The sequence below is a fragment of the Haplochromis burtoni genome, unplaced genomic scaffold (assembly GCF_018398535.1).
Source record: "Haplochromis burtoni strain Fernald_Lab_line unplaced genomic scaffold, NCSU_Asbu1 Contig_29, whole genome shotgun sequence".
Classification (NCBI taxonomy): Eukaryota; Metazoa; Chordata; class Actinopteri; order Cichliformes; family Cichlidae; genus Haplochromis; species Haplochromis burtoni.
In genome coordinates, this window is record NW_024582390.1 from 2,745,457 (window position 1) to 2,770,869 (window position 25,413).

Below are 25,413 nucleotides of genomic sequence, written 5' to 3' on the forward strand. Positions count from 1 at the left end.
GCAGACATATTTTTCCCTGCACACATACTCATTTAGTCCGGTAAAGTCTACGCAAAGTCTTAGCCTAGGGCTGTTTTTCTTTGGAACAACAACCATGCCGGCACACCAATCCGTTGGTTCCTCAACTCGGGTAATGACACCAAGCTCTTCCATTCGTTGGAGTTCCTCTTTACCCTTCCCATCAGAGGCAGAGGAAGCCTTCGCGGAGTTTTGAGTGAGTACGGCACAGCATTCGGTTTGAGTTTAATGTGATAGGCCCGCTGCACTTTCCCTAGACCATTGCAAAGTTTAGGGTAAGTAGTCTTCAGAGTGTCCATTGAAACCGCGTCAACTCGCACCAGCAGGCCAAGAGCTGTAATGGCGGGCAGGCCTAGCAGTGGAGTGCTCAGGTTTCTTACAACATAGACCTTCTCTGTTGTCTGTTTCGCTCCGTAGTTGAGCTGTAGCTTTGTAAAACCTGCAACGTCCAGTGGTGTTTTTCCAGGGCCTAACAAAGGTTTTTCTGGCTGCTGGAGAACTGGTCTGTGTTCGTTAGCAAAAATCTTTGATAAGTCCGAGTCAGCTATTACAGTCACATCTGCTCCAGTATCCAGTTTGAAAGTGATTTTTGCATCTTTCACTTGTATGATGGCTGTCCACGCCTGGCCGTCACTGGAAACTGAGCCTAGGAAGAAACCTTGCTCCTCTTCCTCCTCAATACTTTGCACTGTCTTGCTTTGTCTGCAGACTCGCTGGTAGTGACCTTTTTTTCCACATAAATGACATTTTGCATCATTTGCTGGGCACTCAGGTTTCGGATGTGGAGAGCCTCCGCACTTGTAGCATTTATTACTTTGTCTCTTGCTATATTGCTGTTGTGTTTTGACAGTTTTATTTTTGAACATGTTGAACTTTGTCTTGTCGTGCTTTTGTATCACTCTGTCAACTGTTTTTCGCATTTACATGCATTACATTTGTTTCACTTCTCAAAGCTGACGGTTGCTTTTTGATTTCTTCTGACTGCCTGGCCATATTTATAGCTTTATCCAAGTCCAAGTCTTTTTCCATCTGCATGCGCTCAGACAGCCTCGTGTCGGCCAAGCCCACTACTATTCTGTCTCTTATCAGCTCATCATGGAGCGGTCCGTAGTTACAGTGCTCTGCTAATGCATGCAAAGCAGTCATGAATGCATCAACAGTCTCATTCGGCTCTTGTTTGCGGCTCTTGTTTGCACCGAAAAAAAGAAGATTTATTCATAACACACAAAGACCCAGGAAAACCGAGTTAACGATAAAAACATAACAAAATAACGCTGAAAACCGATAAAAACCCTGAAAACCATACATTTCACACCTGAGCCTCAACTCTCGCGGCCCGGTACCAAACGACTCACGGACCGGTACCGGTCCGAGGCCCGGGGGTTGGGGACCGCTGTCCTAAAGGATGCAAGCTGTACAGAGTACTGCACATGTGACTTTGTGAACATAACTCATTAAAAATAATTCAGACAGTTTTTTAACCTGAATATTTGTATCAAACTCAGTAAAAAAATGCTTTAAAAAAATAATCAGTGTGTGATTCTTACTCTGAATCTGAATAAGTACGCGGGACCACTGTGTGCGGTAAGACCATCTCTTTTACTTCCTGTATTACCATCTACCGGCATGCATTGCCAGTGCGTAACACGTAATTACACAATCAAACAATGAACACATACTGCCCATACAACAAATGTACCAGAGACAATTATGAATACACCACATCTCCCCTTTTAAACAAAAACAGAATATTACTTTTCTCAGGACAGAACTTCCAACCAGACTACCTCTTGATTCTTTTTTTTCTCTTTTTCAAAGCCATACAAGAACATCTGGCAAACAATCTGCATTACATTTTTAACCTTTTCTTTTCTTTTCTTAACAACTCTTTTTAGCTTTATTTTACTGTGCTCTACAAAACCATTATAACACAGTTATATAACAACAACCTTTTTTTTTTCTCTTACAGATCTAACTTTTTAGGTTTAACTATTGGCCTCCCTGACTTGGTTCTGACCACATCAGTGTTAACAGGTGTAGCAGGGATCACACTGGGTGTTTGAGGCTTCTGCAACACAGGCACATTAGCAGGTTCATGCACAGGTGAACTTAAAGGAATCAAATGCACACGATTACGCCTCACAGTCCCTTGTGGTAACTCCACTGTGTATGATCGGGGTGTAGAGTGATTTTGGATAACAGTGCCTGTAGTTTTGACATCAGTCACCCAAACTTGCTCTCCTGGGGACAGGCTGCATAAAGGTTTTGCGCGGTGGCGCCTGTTGAAGTTTGCCATGTCCATCATCCTCTTCTCCCTTTCCTTTTGAGCGAGCAGTGCGTTGTCCGGCAGTGTGGGCTCCAGCTGCGATGGAAGCATCGGCAGTGTGGTTCGCAGACGTCTGCCCATTAAAAGCTCTGCAGGGCTGTATCCGGACTGCAGTGGTGTAGCTCTATAGGCAAGAAGAGCTAGATAAGGATCAGCTGCTTTTTTCAGAAGATTTTTTACAGTCTGCACAGCACGTTCTGCTTCTCCATTACTTTGCGGAAACTTGGGACTGCTTGTGATGTGTTTGAAGCCGTATGCTGCTGCAAAGTCTGTAAAGATTGACCTGAATACTGTGGCCCATTATCAGACATGAGGACCTCTGGGATGCCGTGACGGGCAAAGAAAGATTTCAGGTGAGTAATGACATCGTTTGATTTTGTCCTGTTTAACAAAGCAATCTCAACAAATCTAGAGTGATAGTCAACAGCGAGAAGGTAAGTTTTCCCTCCCAGCTCGAAAAGATCTGTGCCCACTCTCTGCCATGGGCGGGCAGGGTATTCTGTTGGCATGAGTGGCTCACTGTTATTGTGTCTTTCTTGAATACACGTTTTGCACTTGAGCACCATCTCAGAGATTTGTTGACTCAGCCCGGGCCACCACACTGTTTGGCGTGCACGAGCTTTACATTTTACAACACCTTGGTGTCCTTCGTGTAGTTTTTCCAGCACCTCGTTTCTCATTGCTGAAGGAATGACAAGCCGTGTGTCTTTTAACAAAAGGCCGTCTTCAACAGTGAGCGTGGCTCGGTCAGGCCAGTAATTTCGCAGTAAAGGCTCTTGTTTTGCATGTTCTGGCCAGCCTTCGGTGCACATGTCCATGACGCGAGCACACACACTGTCGCTTTTCAGTTGTTCCTTCAGTGTTTGCATATAAGATGAACTGACAGGCATGTTTGCTACAATACTGTCGACATATATGTCTGTGCTTTCCATTAGCTCTTTGTCTGACAGGTTCATTGGTTTTTTCAGAGGTGAGCGGGACAAAGTATCTGCTGTCCAGAGCGATTTCCCTGGGGCGTACTGCACAGTGTACGAGTAACGCATGAGTCTCATTCTGAATCGCTGGATCCTGGGTGGCAAGAGATCCAGAGCTTGTCCTCCCAGTAAGGAAACGAGAGGTTTGTGGTCCGTTTCAAGACAAAAATGTTTACCAATCAGGAAATCACGAAAACGCTCACACGCCCATGTAGATGCCAGTGCCTCTTTTTCCACTTGTGCGTATCGTTGTTCTGTAGGAGAAAGGGACCTCGATGCATACGCCACTGGTCGCCATCCTTCTTCCCACAGCTGCAAAAGAACACCTCCGAGACCATAGGATGAAGCATCTGCTGATACTTTAATGTCTCTGTTGGGGTCATACATTGCGAGCACTGGGGGTGAGGTCAGGGCATCTCGTAATGTTTTGAAAGCTCTCACTTGGTCAGTTCCCCAATACCATGCGTTCTTTTTGGAAAGAAGATCTCGCAGGGCTTTGTCTTTTTCAGCTAAATGGGGGATGAACTTGCCCACTTGATTCACCATGCCCAGAAAACTGCGCAACTCTGACACATTAGTTGGCTCTGTCATTTCTGTAATTGCCTCCGTTTTCTTCGGGTCAGGACTGATTCCTGTATCCGCTATGATGTGACCCAAGAAAGCAACCTTGCTCTGGGAGAGCTCGCATTTTTCAACATTCAGCGTTATGCCTGCTTTTTCCAGTCTTTGCAGTGTAGCATGGAGACGGGAATCATGCTCCTGATGGTTACGTCCCCACACCAACACATCGTCAATGTGACACACCACTCCTTCGAGACCCTCGATGACCTCCGCCATCATGCGCTGAAAGTGTTCGGGCGCTGAGTTGATCCCAAACGGTAGGCGGTTAAAGTGGAACCGCCCAAAGGGTGTGATGAAGGTGGTGAGTTTGGCAGACTCATCGGACAGGGGAATCTGCCAGAAGCCCATGTTGGCATCCAGTTTGCTAAACACTTTGGCTCCTGCGAGCATTCCGAGACTTTGTTCAACCGATGGCAGCACATATTTTTCCCTGCACACATACTCATTTAGTCCGGTAAAGTCTACGCAAAGTCTTAGCCTAGGGCTGTTTTTCTTTGGAACAACAACCATGCCGGCACACCAATCCGTTGGTTCCTCAACTCGGGTAATGACACCAAGCTCTTCCATTCGTTGGAGTTCCTCTTTTACCCTTCCCATCAGAGGCAGAGGAAGCCTTCGCGGAGTTTTGAGTGAGTACGGCACAGCATTCGGTTTGAGTTTAATGTGATAGGCCCGCTGCACTTTCCCTAGACCATTGCAAAGTTTAGGGTAAGTAGTCTTCAGAGTGTCCATTGAAACCGCGTCAACTCGCACCAGCAGGCCAAGAGCTGTAATGGCGGGCAGGCCTAGCAGTGGAGTGCTCAGGTTTCTTACAACATAGACCTTCTCTGTTGTCTGTTTCGCTCCGTAGTTGAGCTGTAGCTTTGTAAAACCTGCAACGTCCAGTGGTGTTTTTCCAGGGCCTAACAAAGGTTTTTCTGGCTGCTGGAGAACTGGTCTGTGTTCGTTAGCAAAAATCTTTGATAAGTCCGAGTCAGCTATTACAGTCACATCTGCTCCAGTATCCAATTTGAAAGTGATTTTTGCATCTTTCACTTGTATGATGGCTGTCCACGCCTGGCCGTCACTTGAAACTGAGCCTAGGAAGAAACCTTGCTCCTCTTCCTCCTCAATACTTTGCACTGTCTTGCTTTGTCTGCAGACTCGCTGGTAGTGACCTTTTTTTCCACATAAATGACATTTTGCATCATTTGCTGGGCACTCAGGTTTCGGATGTGGAGAGCCTCCGCACTTGTAGCATTTATTACTTTGTCTCTTGCTATATTGCTGTTGTGTTTTGACAGTTTTATTTTTGAACATGTTGAACTTTGTCTTGTCGTGCTTTTGTATCACTCTGTCAACTGTTTTTGCATTTACATGCATTACATTTGTTTCACTTCTCAAAGCTGACGGTTGCTTTTTGATTTCTTCTGACTGCCTGGCCATATTTATAGCTTTATCCAAGTCCAAGTCTTTTTCCATCTGCATGCGCTCAGACAGCCTCGTGTCGGCCAAGCCCACTACTATTCTGTCTCTTATCAGCTCATCGTGGAGCGGTCCGTAGTTACAGTGCTCTGCTAATGCATGCAAAGCAGTCACGAATGCATCAACAGTCTCATTCGGCTCTTGTTTGCGCATATTAAAACGTGCGCGCTCATAAACAACATTTTTCCTGACAATGAAAAAGTTGTGGAAGCTATCTCTCACTTTAGCATAGTCCCGTTGGTCTACATCACTTAACTTTAGTCCTCTCAGGACGTCATCCGCTTCGTCTCCCATACAATATATGAGAGTGTTCACTTGATTTTCCTCCGAGCTCGCAGACAGATTACTTGCCTGACAGAATCTCTCGAAGCGACGGACCCATCTTGTCCATTCGTGTGGTTTGGAAAAATCAAAGGGCTCCGGTGGTTGGATGCTAAACGTAGCATTGGGAGTGCTAGCCGCGGTGCTAACTCCTGCCCTCGGACGATCGTCTTACGTCGTCATTCGGCATTTTGTTTCCACCTTCCCCTTCTCCTCACACTCAGCAGATGTATGGAGTCTTACAAGTCACACAGCACTTCTGACACCATGTGTGATTCTTACTCTGAATCTGAATAAGTACGCGGGACCACTGTGTGCGGTAAGACCATCTCTTTTACTTCCTGTATTACCATTCCCCCGGCATGCATTGCCAGTGCGTAACACGTAATTACACAATCAAACAATGAACACATACTGCCCATACAACAAATGTACCAGAGACAATTATGAATACACCACAATCAGATGAAAAATGTAACATTTTAACTTAAGCTGACAAGTGGAAGTAGTTGGTTTCAGTACATAAGTATCGGGCTTTGCTATTTAATCCATAGCTATTGACTAATGAGGGGTTACTGAAGGTTTTTAAAAGTTGGCGTTAATGTACTTCCACATGAGGAAAGCGACAGAAAACATGCTGCTGTTTGCACATATTTAATAATCAGCTCTGCACAGGAGCAGAAGCAGAGTCCAGCCTGTTGCTCTTACAGTATAATACTCATAATAAAAGTACAGTAACCGTGGTTAGTCACTAAGCAGCCTGGTGCGTTTCTCTTGATTTCTTTAGTCATGGTAAATTCATTCACCTGCAGGGGTTAGCTAAACAAACTTTACAAAACAAGTTTCTCCGAAAGCCAAGTGCTCATCTTGGCTAGCTAAGGACCTAAATTACGGATTATCTTAAAAAACACATTTAATTTACCAAAAATATTGCGGTGGGGCCTCAGGTCCTCCTGTCCGGTAGTCCAATTTACTGAAGAACACCTCAGGCTGTCACCTTGAAATAGTCGGTAATGTAAACGCTGGACCTCTCAGCATCTGCCATTCCCGAACAGACACGTGCAAGTTTGTCCGTGACCGCAGCCGTGTCGTCAGTGTTTTCTCCAGTCATTGGTCAGCATTATAATATATGCAAATACATGCGGGTCGGAATCCCCGCCCTCCCAGCGCGCCCCCGGACGCCAAAACAGTGCCAGCAGAGTGAAACTGAAAAATGGATTGAAACTGAAAAAAAAAAATTGTAAGCGAAAACAAAAAAAATTACAGTTTCAATTAATTGTTTTTCACTATCAATTTTTTTTTTGGGTTTCAATACAAGATTTTTCAGTGCATTTATTTCAGTTACAATTTTTTTTTTCAGTTTCAATATTTTTTTCGGTTTCGTTTCAAGGTGGCATCGTTCTGATTCCATAGAAGAGCAAAGACTTGGAGCCATTACCGACATGGTGAGCTGAGCTCAGAGTGAATGAAAACATGATCCATAACAGCTGCGCTGTTCCTGTAATCACCACTAAAACCTTTACTGGGAAAATGTTAGCGGGAGTTATTCATCAAAGCACCTCATCAAGAAACGCTGAGACGAAGAAAAGCAAATTTTGTTGATGCTCCATCCACTGCCCTTTGTTTTTTACACAGCAAAAAATCTGCAGTAAGCCTCAAGATGTCGTATTAAAATATGCAGATAAACAAACAGGGGGGAGTCTAAAGGCATATTAATTTCAAAGCTTTCTTAACATTTTTCAGATTGAAAGTGAAATATATAATATATTTTTTAATGTATGAAATTTTATTAAATGGCATTAATATTTTAAAATATAAAAAAGAGGTTTATTAGGCTGGACACTGAATTATCATTAATATTAATTAATGTGTAAAACATCATAAAGTCTGTTTTCAGCAACACAAAAAAATTGCCTCCTATTAAGAGACAACAGAAAAAAGGTCAGTTGTTTATGCCTTATTTTAGATTATTTTATTTGACTTTGACCTTTGACTGTACTTGATATTATTTATAGATTTTTGCCTTTCCTGTTTTCTTTAAAAAAAATGTGATATGGGATGGGATGTACATACAATCAAAGGGTTTAGTTTTTGCTTTTATTGTTGTTTTTTGACATATGTTGCATGCAGTTGAAATCTATCACAAACCACCTCTTATCTCATCTAAGTACAAAACCACACTTTGAGGTCATACAAAATTAAATATTAAAGACTGGTTACTCATAAACTAAAGAAGGGATACTGAAGCTTTGAAGTGGCTCATATCTTAAGCTGTGCATAATGAGCTGTACGCTGACAGAATGATGCATTCCTGTTTAGAGGTTACTCACTGCAGGCTGAGCTACAGGAAATCAAAGTTTATTTTATGTTTGCAGAAAATCATGTTTCTGCTTTTTAATTCCCTTTATACAGTATTGGTTTATTTATATAATACAGCAGCTGGATCTTTAACTAGCAACTCACCATGCGACAAAATGCACCCAAACAGTTTGTCTATTTACTGATGTTTGTTAAGCTGATAGAAATGCTGAATTACCTGCCAGTTAAAAAGAAACATCACTCACTTCATGCTTCCACCTCTTCTGTAGAGTTAGCTAGATGCTGAAGTAGTGTAAACACAACTTACAGTCACCTGCACTTTCTTAAACGCTATAAATGATGCTCTTGAACCTAAAGTAACAAGTCCATTTTGAAAATGTAGTAGAAAGTTCAGATATTTGTTTATAAAGGTAGGGAGTAAAATTAAAGAGTTATCAGAAAAATAAATACTCCAGTAATGTACAGATAAAAAAAAGTGTTTCTACTTCGTTATTTCTGCCCTCTGACAACAAAACACCACTTTCTACAGTACAATATTATTTATTCAAATACTGTTCGTGAGCGTATTGGATTACGGTGTGGTCAAACACTACCTGTTTATGCCCTGTCCTTATCTTCAACATCATGCTGCTCTGTTGTATCGTAATTGCTCCTTGGGGATAAATAAAGTCTTTCTAATTCTGACTACTTTTACAACATCAACAACAACAAAAAAAACCCCCTGTAGAATGAAGGAGGGCATCACATAAAAGCTTCCAGTTCATCAAATCTGACTGAGCAGTCCTTACCTTTAAAAACAATCACTTTTCTTCCTTGCCTGTTCTGTATTATATGTTTCTTAATCTCTGGTGAAGTTATAGCACATTTTCTAAAAAAGTAACTTTTAGCTGCCCCCTTATTAATAGGGGGTCATCCCCTATATATGATGTGTTAGATTTTTACACCAGATGTAAACTGCTACACAATAGAGCTACTATCTGACTTTCTTTCAACTCCCAAGGAAATAAAGCAGCTGTACCTTTAGCTAGCAGACAGATTGTGCAACACACTGAACAGAAACAGTGTGTGCGTTTTTTGATATTTGTTGAGCTGTTTGAAATTTGCTTCCGTGTTTAATTGCCACTTAAAAAAACATTACTCCCTTTTATCCTCTTGTGTGACCCTAGAGAGATGCGTAAGTGCCATGACCACAAGCTACTCAGATCAGTACCAAAACGCTGTTCTGGATCATTCCAGCCCACTTTAACCCCTGAATGTACTTCTATAAATGATGCATAAATTATGTGTGTGTGTGGGGGGGGTTGTTTGTTGGTGTTTTTCCCTTTTTCTTTTCTTCATTGAGATAACAACTGGTGATGGATACACTAGAGGCTGTCTTTTATACGTTGTGGCTTCCTCCATTTAGGTTCAAATTAGTGTGGTGCTTGAAAGTGTCCAGTGAAGCGCAATTACTCCCAGCAAATGTCTTAAACCTAAAGTACAAAGTAACAAAGTATTTGTATTTCATTATTACCCATTTCTGCTCTTGGAGAAAGAGAGTACATTCAAACTCGAAGCTTTTTTTTGTTGCCTTTCGTTTCACACACACATTAAACCACAAAGGTAAAACTGAGTAACGAGGACAATTGATAGACCATTGAGTTTGTGACAATTGCGATTGCATTTGTATCATGCTAAAGCCAGAGAGAGGAACCCAGACAGATAGTAAGCAATCTGTGGGGCTTTTTAGTTCAGCTGAATTGAACTCAACTTCACTTCAATTACATTTTATTTATATAGCACCAAATCACAACCCCAGCATTCATATTTAATAGTGCATAGGTATTTCTAACACATCGTACCAGTCAGACCTATTAGTAGATCTAATTTTACCACAGCTGAAAGGAACTTGACAGGTGCATGACAGCTCATAATACCCCCAGTTTTCCTCCAATCAAAGAAGAGAAACAAACCTACCTTCCTCTATTCTACATTAAAACAATTGGTCAGTAAAAATCTGTTGAATTGCAAGTGATTAGTGAGAGGCAAGCCATAACATAACAAGTTTTCATTTGCATCTTTTAGCCAAATAATGGATGTAAAGACAATATAACTCTGCTGTTTATGCTGTTCTGTTTATCATATATTTTCTAACCCTACAGACTTTTTTCTTGTTGGAAGCTAGCTGTTCATTCTGAAGGTGTAGCAAGATGCAAAATGTGGCACAGTTGTTTATGCCACCAAGTCCAGACAGCTTCCGTCCCTTTAGTCGCGAGTCCCTTAAAGCCATCGAAAAACGGATTGCTGAAGAGAATGCCAAGAAACCCAAACAAAAGAAGGAAGAATGCAAAAATAAAATTAAGCTTACACCCAGCCGTGACCTAAAGGAAGGCAAATCACTCCCCCTTGTATATGGGGACATTCCAGATGGCCTGGTGTCGATACCACTGGAGGACCTGGATCCCTACTACAATAATCAGAAGGTAGGTTTGTTTGAATTTAACCTTGAGCACTAAGCTCAAAGTTTAGATCGCTGCTCTGAACACAAGAGAATCAGGATTGGATTGTGCCTCATAAGGAAGAAGGCTATTGTGACAAAGAAAACATTTTTCCATTTAGATTAAGTCATCATTTGTGACACTGCATGAAGGTATTATTATGGTACTTTTGGCTTTACAATGTAAAAATGATTTTAATGACATTTGTCATCAGTATATAAAGGTGCTTATTAATTATTGCTGACATTTAGTAAGCAGGATATAACTACTCTTATATCTTAGTCAGCTGGCAGTAGTGTGCAAAAGTCTTGAACCACACTTGATTACCACTGCAAAGGAGGTAATGTTTTTGATATGTGCATGTGTCATTCTGTCTGTAAACACTTTTGATCTGACTCTGTTTTAATATTGATCTGAAGGTTAAAATAAAAATACTGCTTTAAAGAGCTATTTAAAATTCAAAACTACATTTCTTTCTGGCACTGATGGTATTGACAAAATATAGGTATACAGGGAATGATACTGTCATGGTCCTGGGTCATTTTGACCCAGTGTTCTTAGTTTACCTGTGGTTTTGTATTTTGTTCCTTATGTTCATTGGATTGTTTGGTTTGGTATTTGGATTCCCCCTGTGTCCATGCTTTTATTGTGGTGTTTGTTATGGTACCGTGTTTCCGTCCTTTGTGTTCTGTGTTCTCCTCATCCCCTCGTGTATTCAACCTTGTTCTCTGCCTCTCTCTCTCTCTGCCTTTTTCTCTGTGTACTGTGTTGTGTTTAAGGTCCACATCTTGGTGTCAGTATTTTCAGTTTCGTGTGCTCCCCGCTCGGTCATGAGTAATTGTCCTCAGCTGTGTTCCCCGTGTGTTCCCACTTCCCTCATTACCTTCTGTGTATTTATGTCAGAGTATCCCTTTGTTCCGTGTTGCGTTGTCCCTCTAGGTCAGGGGTGTCAAACTCAAATACACAGTGGGCCAAAATTCAAAACTGGAACAAAGTCGCAGGCTAACATTAATATTTATTGAAATATATTTATTCCTCCAGATATAAGAATGAATCTTTTCTTATGGACTCAAACACGTTTTGCTGAAAAACTGAATATGGAACAAGCAAAGCTTAATACTAAACAATATATATATTAGCTGTATAATACCAGTAGGCCAGCTCTAATAGTAATTTGGTATGGCTTCGCAGGCCAAATGTAATTAGGGCCAGAGTTTGACACCTATGCTCCAGGTTGTGTGCGTTCCCCTGTGTCTTCCCAGCGCCTCAGCTTTAGTTTCTCCCAGTATAGTTTTGTATCACTTCTTATGTTCCTATTAATAAAGACCTGCCTTTTGAGTTTATCCCGCGTGTCTTGAGCCGTGCATTTGGGTCCTCTCTTGCCTTCACATAGCCGCCGCATGACAGATACATGGTAATATCACATTACTTTGACCTTATTTGACCTCTAATTAGAGGTCAGATGTTTGAACTTTCATAAAATGTTTGTATTAGCAAAATTTAGGAAAGGACACTAGTATATGGGGATTCTAAATTTCACATTACTCCATACTTTATGTGACCTCTGATTTCACTTTTATGTTTTCATCATTTTACATCATGTGATATAGAATGTATTATATTTATAAAGAAAGTATTGTCAGTGAAAGAAAATTAGTCTACATAGATTAAAAAAGAATAGAAAATAAGTATGCTTTACATTATGCCAAGTATATTAAAATGTGTTTCAACAGGGCAAATAACAAATGGCTGCACTATGTACTTGCTTTTACCACACTAAAAACATCTTAAAATACATTTAAAAAGAAGAAAGAAAATAAAATGAAGATGTACAAACATAATGCGGTTTCCTTAATAGTAAATAACTGCACAGAGCTGCCTTAGTGGAGGTTTGGACTTTTTGCTTTCAAGGAATCAGACTTTCTTGTCACTTGTAATTCTTGCAAGTGGTGTTGAGCAATAGTTCTCAAGGCTTCCTGAAAAATTTTCTTTGGTCATTTACACTCATTTTCAAAAAAATCCAAACCTATATGGCCATGTATGAAAAACAGATTGCCCCCTAAACTTAATAACTGATGACAAAATAACCCCAAGAGCGCATCGATCATTCATGAAAGAGGTCACAAAAGACCCCAGAATACATCCAAAGAACCGCAGGTCTTATTTTCCCCACTTAAGGTCAGTGTTTATGACTCCACCATAAGAATAGAAAAAGAATAAAACAGAATAGCTCTTTATTGTCATTGTACATGTACAATGAATTTATGGGTGTTCCAAGCAAACTGTGCAGAAATTCAATATAAATAGTAAGGTGAGGAATAAATAACAAACAGGAGAGATACACACAATCAAGAGGAAAATATACAAACTAGAGGAATATATGCAGGGGTGTCTTCAAAATGCCTTGGAAATAGTGACAAGGTTTGAGTATAAAATCCATGTGTAGGTGCCTTGAGTGATGGAGAGTTACTCAGACCGTGGCTCAGATTGCTTTCTTTTCATCATCACTCTTCATCTCCGTTTGTCACGTCACACCTGCCCTTAACAAATAGGAAAAAATCCAGCCAGAAAAAAACCTGACACAGGACCTGAGCAAAGCATCTGGTTGTTGACTTGATAAACAGCCATCTGTAAAACATGGTGAAGTCTCTGTCAGAGCTACATTTCAGCCAGTGGTGGTGGAGATCTTGTCAAATTTAATGTAATTATGAACACAGAAATGTGCTGACAGATTTTCTTATACCTTCCTATACCATCTGGAAAGCGCATGATTAGTAATCATTCACATTTTTCTGCATGACAATGATCCCAAACACACTAACAATGAAGTAAAAGCATACCCAGATTGGAAAACACACAGTGAAATTGAAATACTATCAGGTCTCCTAGGAGCCCAAAGCTTAAGATTACTGAAGCAGTTTGGGATCATCTTGACAGAACAGAAGAAAAAGCGGCCAAAATCCAAAGAAGAGCATTGGAAGCTCCCTCAAGAACTATGTCTGAAGACTACTTAAAGCAATTCCAATGAAAGCTTGCCTAAGACATTTCAAGCTGTAAAATAAAGGTGGTCATACCAAATATTGACTAACTCTGCACAAACTCTGTTTTTGCCTTATATATTGTATTTCTATTTATGTTTGCAGATGTCTCAATAAATCTCTCAATATTTAAAAAATTTAAAGTATAAAAAGTGGCTCAACACTTTTGCAAGTATTATATAATGTTATATAGATGTAAATTATAATGATACAATGCAAGGCAGCGAAAGAGTATCCATATGTATAAGAGTATAAAGATGTATAAATGTCTGTTTCTCTCCCCCAGACTTTCATTGTATTAAACAAAGGAAAGGTCATTTTTCGCTTCAATGCCAGTCCAGCCTTGTACCTCCTGAGTGCCTTCAACCCTCTACGAAGGCTATCGATTCAGATTCTAGTACACTCATATCCTTTTATTGGGATATGAATCTGATACGCATGAATAATGTTGATACTGAGCTGTCTGCTGATGTAAGCCCAGGGTTTTGATGCATTCTCAATCATCCAGGAAAGTAAATCTCCAAAAGTTGATTCATGGCCATTGATCAGTGGTCTTTGATCAGTGGGTTTTGGTCAGCGGTTGATGATCAATGGTCATGAGAATTTGCATAATCAAGATTACTGACCTCCAAGCCCATTGTTCCTTCAGTCATTATGCAAATGTACTGTTTATAAGATTGGGGAAAACTGCAGTCAGCTTGGATGAGTGACGAAATGTTTCTCCCACAAAACGCTACGTCCAGATGAACAGAATCAACTTTTGGAGATAAGCCCAGGGTTACATGTTCACATTGTTACGTTATTTATACGGGAAAAAAATACTTTCACAACAAAATCAGTTACTTCCTTGACAACAGCCTGTAAATTGTTCAGCGTGGTGATCATGTGCACTATTCTCACTAACTGTGCATTTATGACACTGAGCGATCCCCCTGAGTGGGCAAAGAACGTGGAGTAAGTGTTCTACAAACATACATAACATACACACAGTGTAGATACTGTGAAGAGTAACTGGTGTTCCTTTTTCTAACAGGTACACATTTACAGCGATTTACACCTTTGAATCCCTCGTTAAAATTTTAGCTCGGGGGTTCTGTATAGGAAAGTTCACATTTCTAAGAGATCCCTGGAATTGGCTGGATTTCTCTGTCGTTGTCATGGCGTAAGTACAGGGCTTTTTCATTATTTTTGTAGTTTTTGTCACACATCTGGAATTGACTCACCAAAGAAAAAAATAATCCAGGCTTTTATAAACAGAGACGTTGCTTGTTGGTGTTATTTTTTGGTACTGATTGTAGCTTCATTGTTACTGTTTTTGCATGGTTCTATGTTACATCTACTGTCATCGCTGTAAATTTTCTAAAATAATTATAATTTTTCTTGCAGGTATGTACCCCTGGGCAATGTTTCAGTTCTTCGGACATTCAGAGTACTAAGAGCTTTCAAAGCAGTTTCTGTCATTCCAGGTAAGCAGTTACCATATTTGTTTTGTTCTTTTATGGTTTATTAATTATATATAATAATTAATTGGAACCTTTTGGTGCGTGGATATTTTCCTCTTGCTTAACTGTGGACCTTTCTGTGAGCTATACAAGAAGATCTAATTTTGTTTGCACAGTTATTCTGTGAGTTCTGTGCAATTTTGTTTGTCCATGGAGCAAAATGCAAAACCATGTACTGCTCTACCACTTGGATCTCTAAATAGTTTATAGTATAATTTAGCCTCCACCCACTTTTCATATGGTTAAAGAAGCCATACTATTCCATAAAGGGTGGTCTTATTAGTGTCTTATTGGTGAATGCATGTCTTCCATTTTACTGTTTTCTGGCTTATAGACACATTCAGATTTCTTAGATAAATCAATCTCGTGTTAGAAAATACATGTTAATAAATGATAAGTTGGCTTACATGACTTAGGATGCATGTCATCTTATGACTGGTTCTATAGATGGCAATGAAAAAAACAAAGAGTGCTCTCATTCTAAGTCCATGAATGCTCAAATGAAATATGCTATAAATACAGCTACAAAGCCTTCTAAAATTTCCAAAAATGGATTGAATAATGGCGGCACCATTGAACAAGGAAAAAGAATATATTGAATAAAGACGCCATTGTTGACACTAAGTGTTTCTAAAGATAAAATCCACTGGCATCACTTTGTATTGTTTGCTTATACATGCTAATAATATTTACTGTTTCTTAACTGACTGTAAACAATTTTGTGTTTGACAGGCATAAAAGCCATCATTAGTGCATTGTTCCAGTCTGTGAAGAAACTCACTGATGTGATGAGTCTCACCGTTTTCTGCTTGAGCGTCTTTGCCCTAATAGGGTTACAACTGTTTATGGGCAATCTGAAAAATAAGTGCATACGAGAAGACTTTTTAAAAAGCTATTTGAATAACACAAATGTGACTGTGGACTTTGAAAACATGAGTGAGTATTTGATTTTCCTCTTTAATGCTTTTTTCTCTCTTTCTCAATCTGTCCCTGTCATCAGCAGTCACACACACACACACACACACACACACACACACACACACACACACACACACACACACAAATATATATATATATATATATATATATAAGATACACAGTCAGTTTTAACAGGAGAAGGTGGCATGCTCCCCCCTGCCTGTTTATGTAAGAGACCATTCCATATGTGGGGGTATTTGTAGCTGATCAAGCGCTACGGTAAAACTGGCTTGCATAAGGACCGCTCCAGGAAAGAAAGACCAAGAGCTACGTCTGCTGCTGAGAGAAAATTCATCTGAGTCAAGCCTCAGAGTTGTGCTTATTTGTAGTATGCTTTCATTTCAGAGTGGAAAGAAACAATAATCTGCATATTTTTCAATAAAAAAATTGGGGTGTTCTAAAACTTTTGAGTGGTAGTGTAGTAGTGGTGGGCAAGCAGAGGAAGACAGCTGTAGTGATAAATGTAGCTATACCGAGTGAGAGCAAAATCAGGAAGAAGAAAGCTTGAGGGTCCTGATCAGTATCTTTGCTGCTTCTAGGACTGCACTCTTCCCAGCAGAGACCTTGGATGTTGTTCCTGAGATCTGCTGGAGCCACTCACCTAGCTTGGTGGTCACTGTACCAAAATAGTTTGATAGTAATAGTGATAGATGTCTTCTTAATTCAAATAAATCGTGGGCCATAGAGTAAGAATGTCAAGGTCCTGGGTCTGCGACCCGGTATTTGTGTTCAGGCTCTGAATGAATATTCTTTGATTTAGTGTTATTCATGTTTTCCTTATTTGTCTCCATGTGTTATATACTTTTCTGTGGCCTTTAGTTTCCCTATGTGCCACATTTAGTTACTCTCATCTCCGTGTTTCATGTTCTCTCTGTTCCCCTCATCAGTCATGTCTCTATGTCCCAGTGTCAAGTCTGGGTCGTTATGAATGTCTCATGTTTCCTGTTTTATTTTGATAGTTCCTTGTCCTGTGTGCAGTGTGTTCAGTTTTGCTTCCTTCCTGTGTCTTTATGTGTAATTCCCAGCTGTGCTCTCCTCCTGTGTCAGATTCCCTTGTTACTCCCGTGTGTATTTAAGCCCAGTGTTTTCCTCAGTCTGTTGTCGTGTCATACCCTCTTTGCTGTGTGTTTTCTTCGTGCTCCTGGTTTTTTCATCCTTCTTCTCCAGTTTCCAGCTTCCTAGTTTTATAGCCTCCCAGTGTTTAGTTCTTAGTTTCCGTGTTCAAGTATTGGTTTGTTTTTTGTGAGTTTATTTCATGGATTATTTTTCCCAGTAAATAAAGGTGCCATTTCGAGTTTACTTTTCCATGTACGAGTCCTGCATTTGGGACGTTCATCCTGCTTGCCACACAGCTTACCATGACAAAGAAGCCAAAACGTCCCAATAGCTTGTTGTTGGGCTGTGTATGTTAAGCTCTTAATATGTATTTCACTCTTCTCTGATTCAATAAAACATTTGCAATACAAGAATGAAGCACTCTTGCTGTCTTCTACATTGTATAATTGTAACCTAATTCTACTTCTGCTGTTTTATGTATTGTTTTGGACTTCTAACAAACCATTCTTGTCATAGCCTCCCCATGAATTGCATACAATAATAAATAACTGCTATTTTCCTTCTTTCCCAATCAGGTCTTTACTATTACCTGCCTGACAACAAAAAACATCCATTACTTTGTGGCAGCAGCATTGGAGCTGGGTAAGCAAGTTGGCTCTCCAGTTATAAGAGAACTGAATAAAATACAAAATGAACACAATCCTGGTACAGCCCCAGTTTTACAAAAATGTCAGTATTGTGTATGTGTAAAAAAACAGACCGCAGTAAATTTCTAATGTAATAAAAACATATTTTATCTACAACAGAAAATAGAAAAAGTATCACTGTGTAACATCCCCTCATCTCTAACAATAATCAATAAATGTCTGGGAACTGAGAAGGCCAGCTGCTGAAATTCTGGAGAGGAATATTGTTCATAGTTTTTTGTTTTGTTTGTTTGTTTTTTCATTTTAGGATGCACAGAATGTTTTCAATAGGTGAAAGGTCTAGACTGCAAGCAGGCTGTTTCAGCTGAAATATGCAAGGCCTTCCCTGAACATCATGCCATCTGGATGGGGGCATACACTGCTGTCTGGGAGTGTTTGCAGTGATTTCCATGGCAGAATCATCAATGCTTTTTTTTTTTTTTTGCAATGCCTGAAGATCATGAGTTCCAATTTATGTTGTTTTATACCTTAAACACTTTAGATTGTCTGAATCTTTTGAGGGTTACGAAATGTGGATGATAAGATATTCAAAGTCTTTCAAGTCAATTTTAAGTAGAGGAACATTTTTCTGGCCAGGCAATGAATGCAGTACAATGAATGTAATTAAATCATTGCGTTTTGTTTTTATTTACATTTTGCACATTTTTTAAAATTATTTATTTATTTTTATTTTATTATTGTCTATTTATTGTTATGTTTTGTATTTGTTGTAACTTCTGCTATCTACTAGGTAGCAGGAGGGAAATAAATCTCATTCGGCACATCACCAAATGAAAAATACAACAACAAAGATGTAGGATTGCTAGAATGCTAAATCAGCCAAAAATGGGACAACTTTCCTTTCCCAGAAATCCAGCAACTGGTCTGTTCAGCACCCAACTTTTATGGAATTAGTGTTGTTTCATGCATTCTTTCATAGTATTGCATTGACAATTCTTTCAGATCTTAACTGATCTTTTCTTGCAGGAAGTGTCCAGAGGGGTATATGTGCAAAAATGAGGGAAATAACCCAGACAATGGTTATACCAGCTTTGACACATTTGGCTGGGCCTTCCTTTCTCTTTTCAGACTGATGACACAGGATTGTTGGGAAAAGCTGTATCAGCAGGTAGGCTAAAAAGGGAAACTAAAAGACAATTAAAATGATTGTGTACAATTTTAGTAATGCTCATTTTGCTAAATTTTCAGTGTGTTTAACTTTTGCATTATTCAGGCTATTGGTCAGTTTTCTAATAAAATCCCTTGTTTTAATATAAAATTTTACATTTAACATTCAATTTACTTAATTTCTTTTGCTGATCACTTACCCCGTGAGAACATGTTTGGTTGGTTTTGATAAGACATTTAACCTGTAGGTTCAGATTACTCCTTCTCTCGCCATATAAAGAGGCGGGGCTTGCTGTGTTTGCAGGAAAAGCATTCATCCACCACCATATTTTCTTTAAAGACAATATTTAGAGGTTTCTGTATGACACTCTCACTTTTAGCACTCCTTACAATTAAGTAGCAAAATTGAGACTATTAACAAGCTCTCTAATGACAGTATTTCTCAGTCATGATATGAAACATAGGTTGACACAAAAGCTTTATACTAGCATGGTGGATGGATTTTATGAGAATGGCCTAGTGTGTCATTGTAAATAATTGTAATTGTCACTATAACTAACTGTATTTATTTAATAAGTTTTATATTTTGCTAAATTTCTTGTAGGTTTGTTACTCTTGAATATACTTCAGGTTAATATGGTTAATATAATTTTGGTAAATCGCAGCAAAAATTTCTGGCACAACTTCACCTACTTCCAAGGTGCATGGAGAGGATGAAAGAATTCACAATGCAGGAACTCCAGCAACACTTGAGGGAAGATGAAGAACTTTAATAATTGACCAACGCGTTTCAGCTTGTGGCCTTCATCAGGGTCGTAGTAAAACAAAAACAGAAAAAATTTCAAATTAACCAGTCAAAACTTCATAGATAGATCAGCTGACGTATTGGTTATTTGGTTAATTCACACCCAAGTAAATACTGGACTAGATCATTAATGATGAGGAGGGGGAGAAGTGACAAAACCCCCACCTGTCTGAAAATAACACATGCATGAAATGCATAAGAAGGATACTATAAATATACACAAAAAAGGGGGGGGGGGGGCAGTATTTGATTATAAAAGCATATTTGAATTAAAAAACAAGATTACATCATCACATGGGAACACATTTGTTAAAAGGTCCTCATTTATGTCTCTAAAATGTAAAATCTCTAAAATGTAGGCTTAAAATATAGACTTAAGATGAGATGTCTAGAACATTACTCCTTCTACTCCAGCCAAAGAAGGCTTGGAACCAAGCTCAAGTGGGTTTTTTATTCATTGTTATTTGTTCTAGGAAATTAAGCTCAAAAATTATCTTGATCCATGCCCAATAAGTCAGGTAAGGAGATCCCAAAAGAGTTGCTTCTGTTCATCAGGATGTAGTATTTTTAGTAGGAGAAACGTTTCACCAGTCATCATCAGTTTTGGTCAAGTTACTTGACAACAGTAATTAGTTACTAATTACTTATCCAAGAAAGTAATGTTGTTACTTTACTGATTACTTATTTTCAAAAGTAATTACTTACTTTAATACTTAGTTACTTAAAAAAAACATGATACACAACCTGATCACGTATTAATGCAACAGACCTTTCAGGCCAATTCAATTTTTTCTGCATAATCCATCATATAAAATTGAAAAAAAAAAAGTATTTTTTTAAAAGTTGTTTAATTAGTTTTAATCTTTTAATTTTATGCACATTGCATCAAGCAAAAGTTAAATTATATGCAACAGTCTTTGACTTGAAGAAATTTCTTTAACATTTAAACCTATTTTCTGCATATTCCAGAATATAAAATACATTAATTCTTTGTGTTTATACTCACTCTTTCAAATAGATGCAAGTAAAGCACAGCAAAAAATAAATGAAATCAAAGATTCCGCAGCACAAAGTCCTGTCATTCTGAAATTTATTTTCACCTGTTTACCTGGGGTAGGGCCGGTGGAAGTTTGCCCGGTGCCGCAGCGGTCATGTCACTGGGGGGATCCCACATTCCCATGGCAGCATGCTAGGTGTTTGCTGAGATTTGAAGAATCAGAATAACTTTTTTGGGAGCTCAAAAATTTGGGTCATCTTCTTTTGTATAATTAGATTTTTGGCCTTTTCGGGCTTTATTGACAGATACAGTGAAGAAATGACAGGAGAGCAGAGGGAGAGAGATGAAGACATGTGGCAAAGACCTGCGGGTCAGATTCGAACGCAAGCTGGCCCAAGCCGCTCTCAGCCATATGGTCACCTGCTGAACGCACTGAGCTAGCTAGCTAGCCTTTTCTGGTCTTGCCTCTGTCTTGTCATCAGCGTCTCCTTTTGTAGTCTGTCTAGTCTCCATGTTTTTGTTATCCTTTGCTATGTTCCTGTGTCTGTCTGGTCTCTCTGTGTTCTATTTGGTCTCATTCTATTTGCATTCATTCATTCATTTCCTGATTTATTTAGTGTCCTTCTTCAAGTATATTATGTTCAATTTCGCTTCCCCTCTGTCTCATCAGTTAGATTCTGTTCAGCCGTGTTCCTTGTTATTTCCCATCTCTCTGATTACCTGCTGTGTGCAGTCTCCCCTTTGGTTATTGTTACACTGTCCCTCAAACTGTGTGCGTCCCTCTTCCATTTCAGTTTCTGCTGGTCAGATTATGTGCTCTGAATTTAAGTTCTTATTGTAATAAGACTTTGGCAACGAAGCTATTCGAGGTTTACACATTGTTTTCAGAGTCTTGCATTTTGGGTCTAATTCCTGCCTGCCACACATCTGAGACTTGATGATTACTTTATAAAAAATGAAAGTGACAAATTTACAGGCACCTCAAATTTGAGAGCTTCTAAAATAGAAAGTATTCACTGTGAAAGGGTAGAATTTTATAGCCACATATGCCAAGTATCAATACTGTATTTTAAGTAACTGTAAAAACACCAAATTCTTGTTTGTTTTTCCAGACTTTGCGGACATCTGGGAAGCCATATGTGATCTTTTTTATGCTTGTAATATTCCTTGGTTCCTTCTACTTGATCAACCTGATCCTGGGTGTTGTAGCTATGGCCTATGACGAAGAGAACCAGATTGTCAAAAAGGAAGCTCAGGAGAAGGAGGAGGAGTTTCAGGCCATGCTTGAACAGCTGAGAGAGCAATATAAGGAAGCTCAGGTACACTGACTAACTCCTTTATTTTTCCCAAGATATAATTTGGCAAGTAGCCTTCAGTAATAGTAATAAATCATACAGCAATAGTACATTCATGTAATTGTAGAAAGCATGAAAGTATATTAAGTAATCGAAAGTATTCAGAATATGCTACTCTCATTTAGAAACATAACGGAATACGTTACAAAATTCGTTTTGGGGCATGTATTCTGTAATCTGTAGTGGAATAAAAGTAACCTTCCCAACACCGTTTAACACAAAGCCCGGGCTGACCCAGGACCATTGCTCACGCTGCACAGCATAAAGGCCCTTTCGTTTGGATGCAACATGCGCTGCACTCACCGCTAACTAAGAGCAAAGGATCCAAATTTGTGGCGCTGGCTGCTACGCTCTGCTTGCATGTCGTTTTCTTACAGCCACTCTACATGTACTAGCCTGGTCCTGGTCGTTTCAAAAAATGTATCTCTCTGACTTTATATCCTCTACGAGAGTTTGTGTTGTATTATGTTCAAATGTTTAATAAAAGCATAGATTGCTCGGAGGTAAACAATCCCGTTACGAGAGAGACAGAGAGGGAGAGAGGGGGAGGGAGCAATACACACACGCACACACAATAACACACATGGAGGCAGCCTGGCGAGGGCTGTCGGATCATGATAGTACCCCTCCTTTAACGGGAGCCTCCCGGCGACTGACCAAACTTGTCCGGGTGCTGCCTGCGGAATTCATATCGTCATCGAGAATAGCGGATTGCGGCACCCAGCAACGCTGTTCCAGACCATACCCCTCCCAGTCCATCAAATATTGGAAGCCCCTACCGCGCCGCCTAGCGTCCATAATCCGGGCAGGTGGTGGGGAACCAGCAGGTGGGCACAAAGGGCTGGTCTGGACTGGTTTCACCTGAGAAACATGAAACACATTATGAATCCGCATATTGTGGGGCAGAGACAACTTCAACGTCACAAGATTGAGGACCGAATGAACGGGGAAAGGCCCAATGAAGCGGGGACCCAGCTTTTTGGACTCAGTCCGAAGGGGAATGTACCTGGTTGAGAGCCATACCTTCTGGCCAACCTGGTAAGCGGGTGCCGGGGTGCGGTGACGGTCTGCTAAGCTCTTGTTCCGTTCCGCCATCCTCCAAGGGTGGAGAGCTAGGAACTTTGTTCTGAGCACAGATGGTACATGCAGCGACATACTCCTGGACGTCTTTCGCCAGAGCAGGCCACCAGAACAAGAGTCTTAAGAACTTGATGGTACGTTTCTTACCCGGGTGGCAGGAGAACTTAGCTGTGTGTGCCCAATGAATGACCTTGCCACGGACAGCCGTGGGAACATACTGTCAGCCCACTGGGGTGAACTGGGATCAGGTTCCAGTTGCAGAGCCTCCCTGATCAACTTCTCAATCTCCCACGTCACTGCACCCACCACACAGTTGGCCGGGATGATAGTCCTCTCCTCCTCCTCCCCACTGGGAGCAAACTGGCGCGAGAGGGCATCTGGCTTTGTGTTACGTGACCCTGGCTTGTAAGTGATGACAAGATCAAAGTGAGTAAAAAACAAGGCCCACCTGGCTTGCCGGGCATTGAGGCGTTTGGCTGTCTGCAGGTACGACAGATTCTTGTCGTCCATCCAGACCAGCACCGGATGCACACTCCCCTCCAGCCAGTGGTGCCATTCTTCCAAGGCCAACTTGATCGCCAGCAGCTCCCTATCCCCGACATCATAATTACGCTCTGCCTGGGAAAGACGACGGGAGAAGAAGGCACAGGGATGAAGTTTACCTTCTACTCGTTGGGAAAAGACTGCTCCCACAACAGAATCCGACGCGTCCACTTCCACAGTGAAGGGTCAAGATAAATCTGCTTGAATGAGAATGGGGGTTAACGAGAATAACAGTTTCAGTTGCACAAAAGTCTGTTGTCGAGCTGGTTTGGGAAGAACTAGACACAAGAGTGAAAGCAAAGCAACCTACAAGTGCTGAATATTTATATATTATGTAATATATATGTTATATGTATATATATATATATTAGGGGTGCAACGATACACAAAATTCACGGTTCGGTTCGATACTTTGGTGTCACGGTTTGATATTTTTTCGATACAAAAAAATGTTCATGCCTTTTTAATTTGTCATTTATTAAAATTATAAATATATATTTTAACTCAAACGTACAGTTTTTACATTTAATGTTGCTGAAACAACAAAGTAATAAAAAAAAACAAATCTATCTGATCGAGAAATCACTCATCTTTGGAAAAGAGTTTATTACAGAGAAATGGCTCTTTCCAAAATAAAAGCTATACTATAAGCTTCTTCTGGGCTATATTCTCAGCAGCATATTAAACATATCAGGTCCCCATAAGGAGAATCATGTGCTAACGGCTGTCTAAATGACTCGGGTAAAGTTTGTAGCATGCGTGCTTGTTGTTTTTGTCTGCTTCCACTTGTCTTTGCACTAGGATGCTGTCGGAGTAAATGTGCAGTCATATTCGTTGTGTTCCCACTATTGCTGTCAGCGTTAATCTCGTTGAAATGACGTTAACGCCACAACACGGCAAATCTCCGTTAACGAGCTACCGCGGATCGCCCCGTGCATGGGGCTGGACGGCGTCAACACGTTAATGAGCTAACTGCACTAACACACTAGTTCCCACCCATGTAACTGAGCATTGCGTGGCACATCCAACATACTGTTTTACTTTAGTCCATGACACGCTTACCTTCAGGGTCATACGTCACATGAAAACCAAAATAGTTCCAAACGCCACATCTGAATGAGGGTGGGGGAGGTTCAATTTGCCATGTTGCAAGGAGAGCTTAACTTCTGTCTCGCTAGCTTGCCCTGCGCTCAGTGAATCTGCGTTCGGCTACTCCACCTAGGCTGCACTGTCGAACGCAGATCCACTGAGCGCTCAACACAGACAGCATAGACAGAAGGAAAGTTTAAAGAAAGATAAAATAAATTAAAAATTTTGTATTGTTCGATACATATGCGTACCGAATCGAAAGCACTGTATCGAACGGTTCAATATCGATACGAGTATCGTTGCACCCCCCCCCCCCCCGTGTACTATCATTGTCTTATCTTCCCACTTCTAGGCAGCAATAGCTGCTGCTGAAGAAGGAGCTACCGAGACCAGTGATAAAGTTGGTGGCAAAGACAGTTTCTCTAAGACCTTCAAGATGAGCTCCAAAAGGGCAAAGGAGAGACGCAGCAGGCGAAAACAAAGAAAGGAAGAAGAGAAAGTGGCTGAGAGTAAGCCTCCTAAATCTGAGTCAAAAGACAATATACAGACTGCGTGCAGGAGGTCATCTACACATCAGGTAATTTCCTATGTGGTATGATGTGATATGAAAGTGTTATATAAGTGATCTTTTCAGTT

General features: G+C 40.2%; 2 protein-coding genes across 2 annotated transcripts in view; both read left to right on the plus strand.

Annotated features, from left to right (window-relative positions):
* Positions 1-25,413, plus strand: part of LOC102312157 (sodium channel protein type 2 subunit alpha) — a 91,136-nt gene that overhangs the window by 10,046 nt on the left and 55,677 nt on the right. The gene's annotated exons all lie outside the window — the stretch shown is intronic.
* Positions 4,472-25,413, plus strand: part of LOC102311119 (sodium channel protein type 2 subunit alpha) — a 40,145-nt gene continuing 19,203 nt past the window's right edge. The window contains exons 1-11 of the mRNA XM_042219216.1: positions 4,472-4,568; positions 10,185-10,505; positions 13,845-13,963; positions 14,423-14,512; positions 14,592-14,720; positions 14,945-15,024; positions 15,793-15,996; positions 17,670-17,736; positions 18,768-18,909; positions 21,823-22,029; positions 25,130-25,354. Of these exons, the coding sequence (XP_042075150.1) occupies positions 10,233-10,505; positions 13,845-13,963; positions 14,423-14,512; positions 14,592-14,720; positions 14,945-15,024; positions 15,793-15,996; positions 17,670-17,736; positions 18,768-18,909; positions 21,823-22,029; positions 25,130-25,354 (1,536 nt within the window). The 5' untranslated portion in view covers positions 4,472-4,568; positions 10,185-10,232. The remainder of the gene's footprint in view (positions 4,569-10,184; positions 10,506-13,844; positions 13,964-14,422; positions 14,513-14,591; positions 14,721-14,944; positions 15,025-15,792; positions 15,997-17,669; positions 17,737-18,767; positions 18,910-21,822; positions 22,030-25,129; positions 25,355-25,413) is intronic.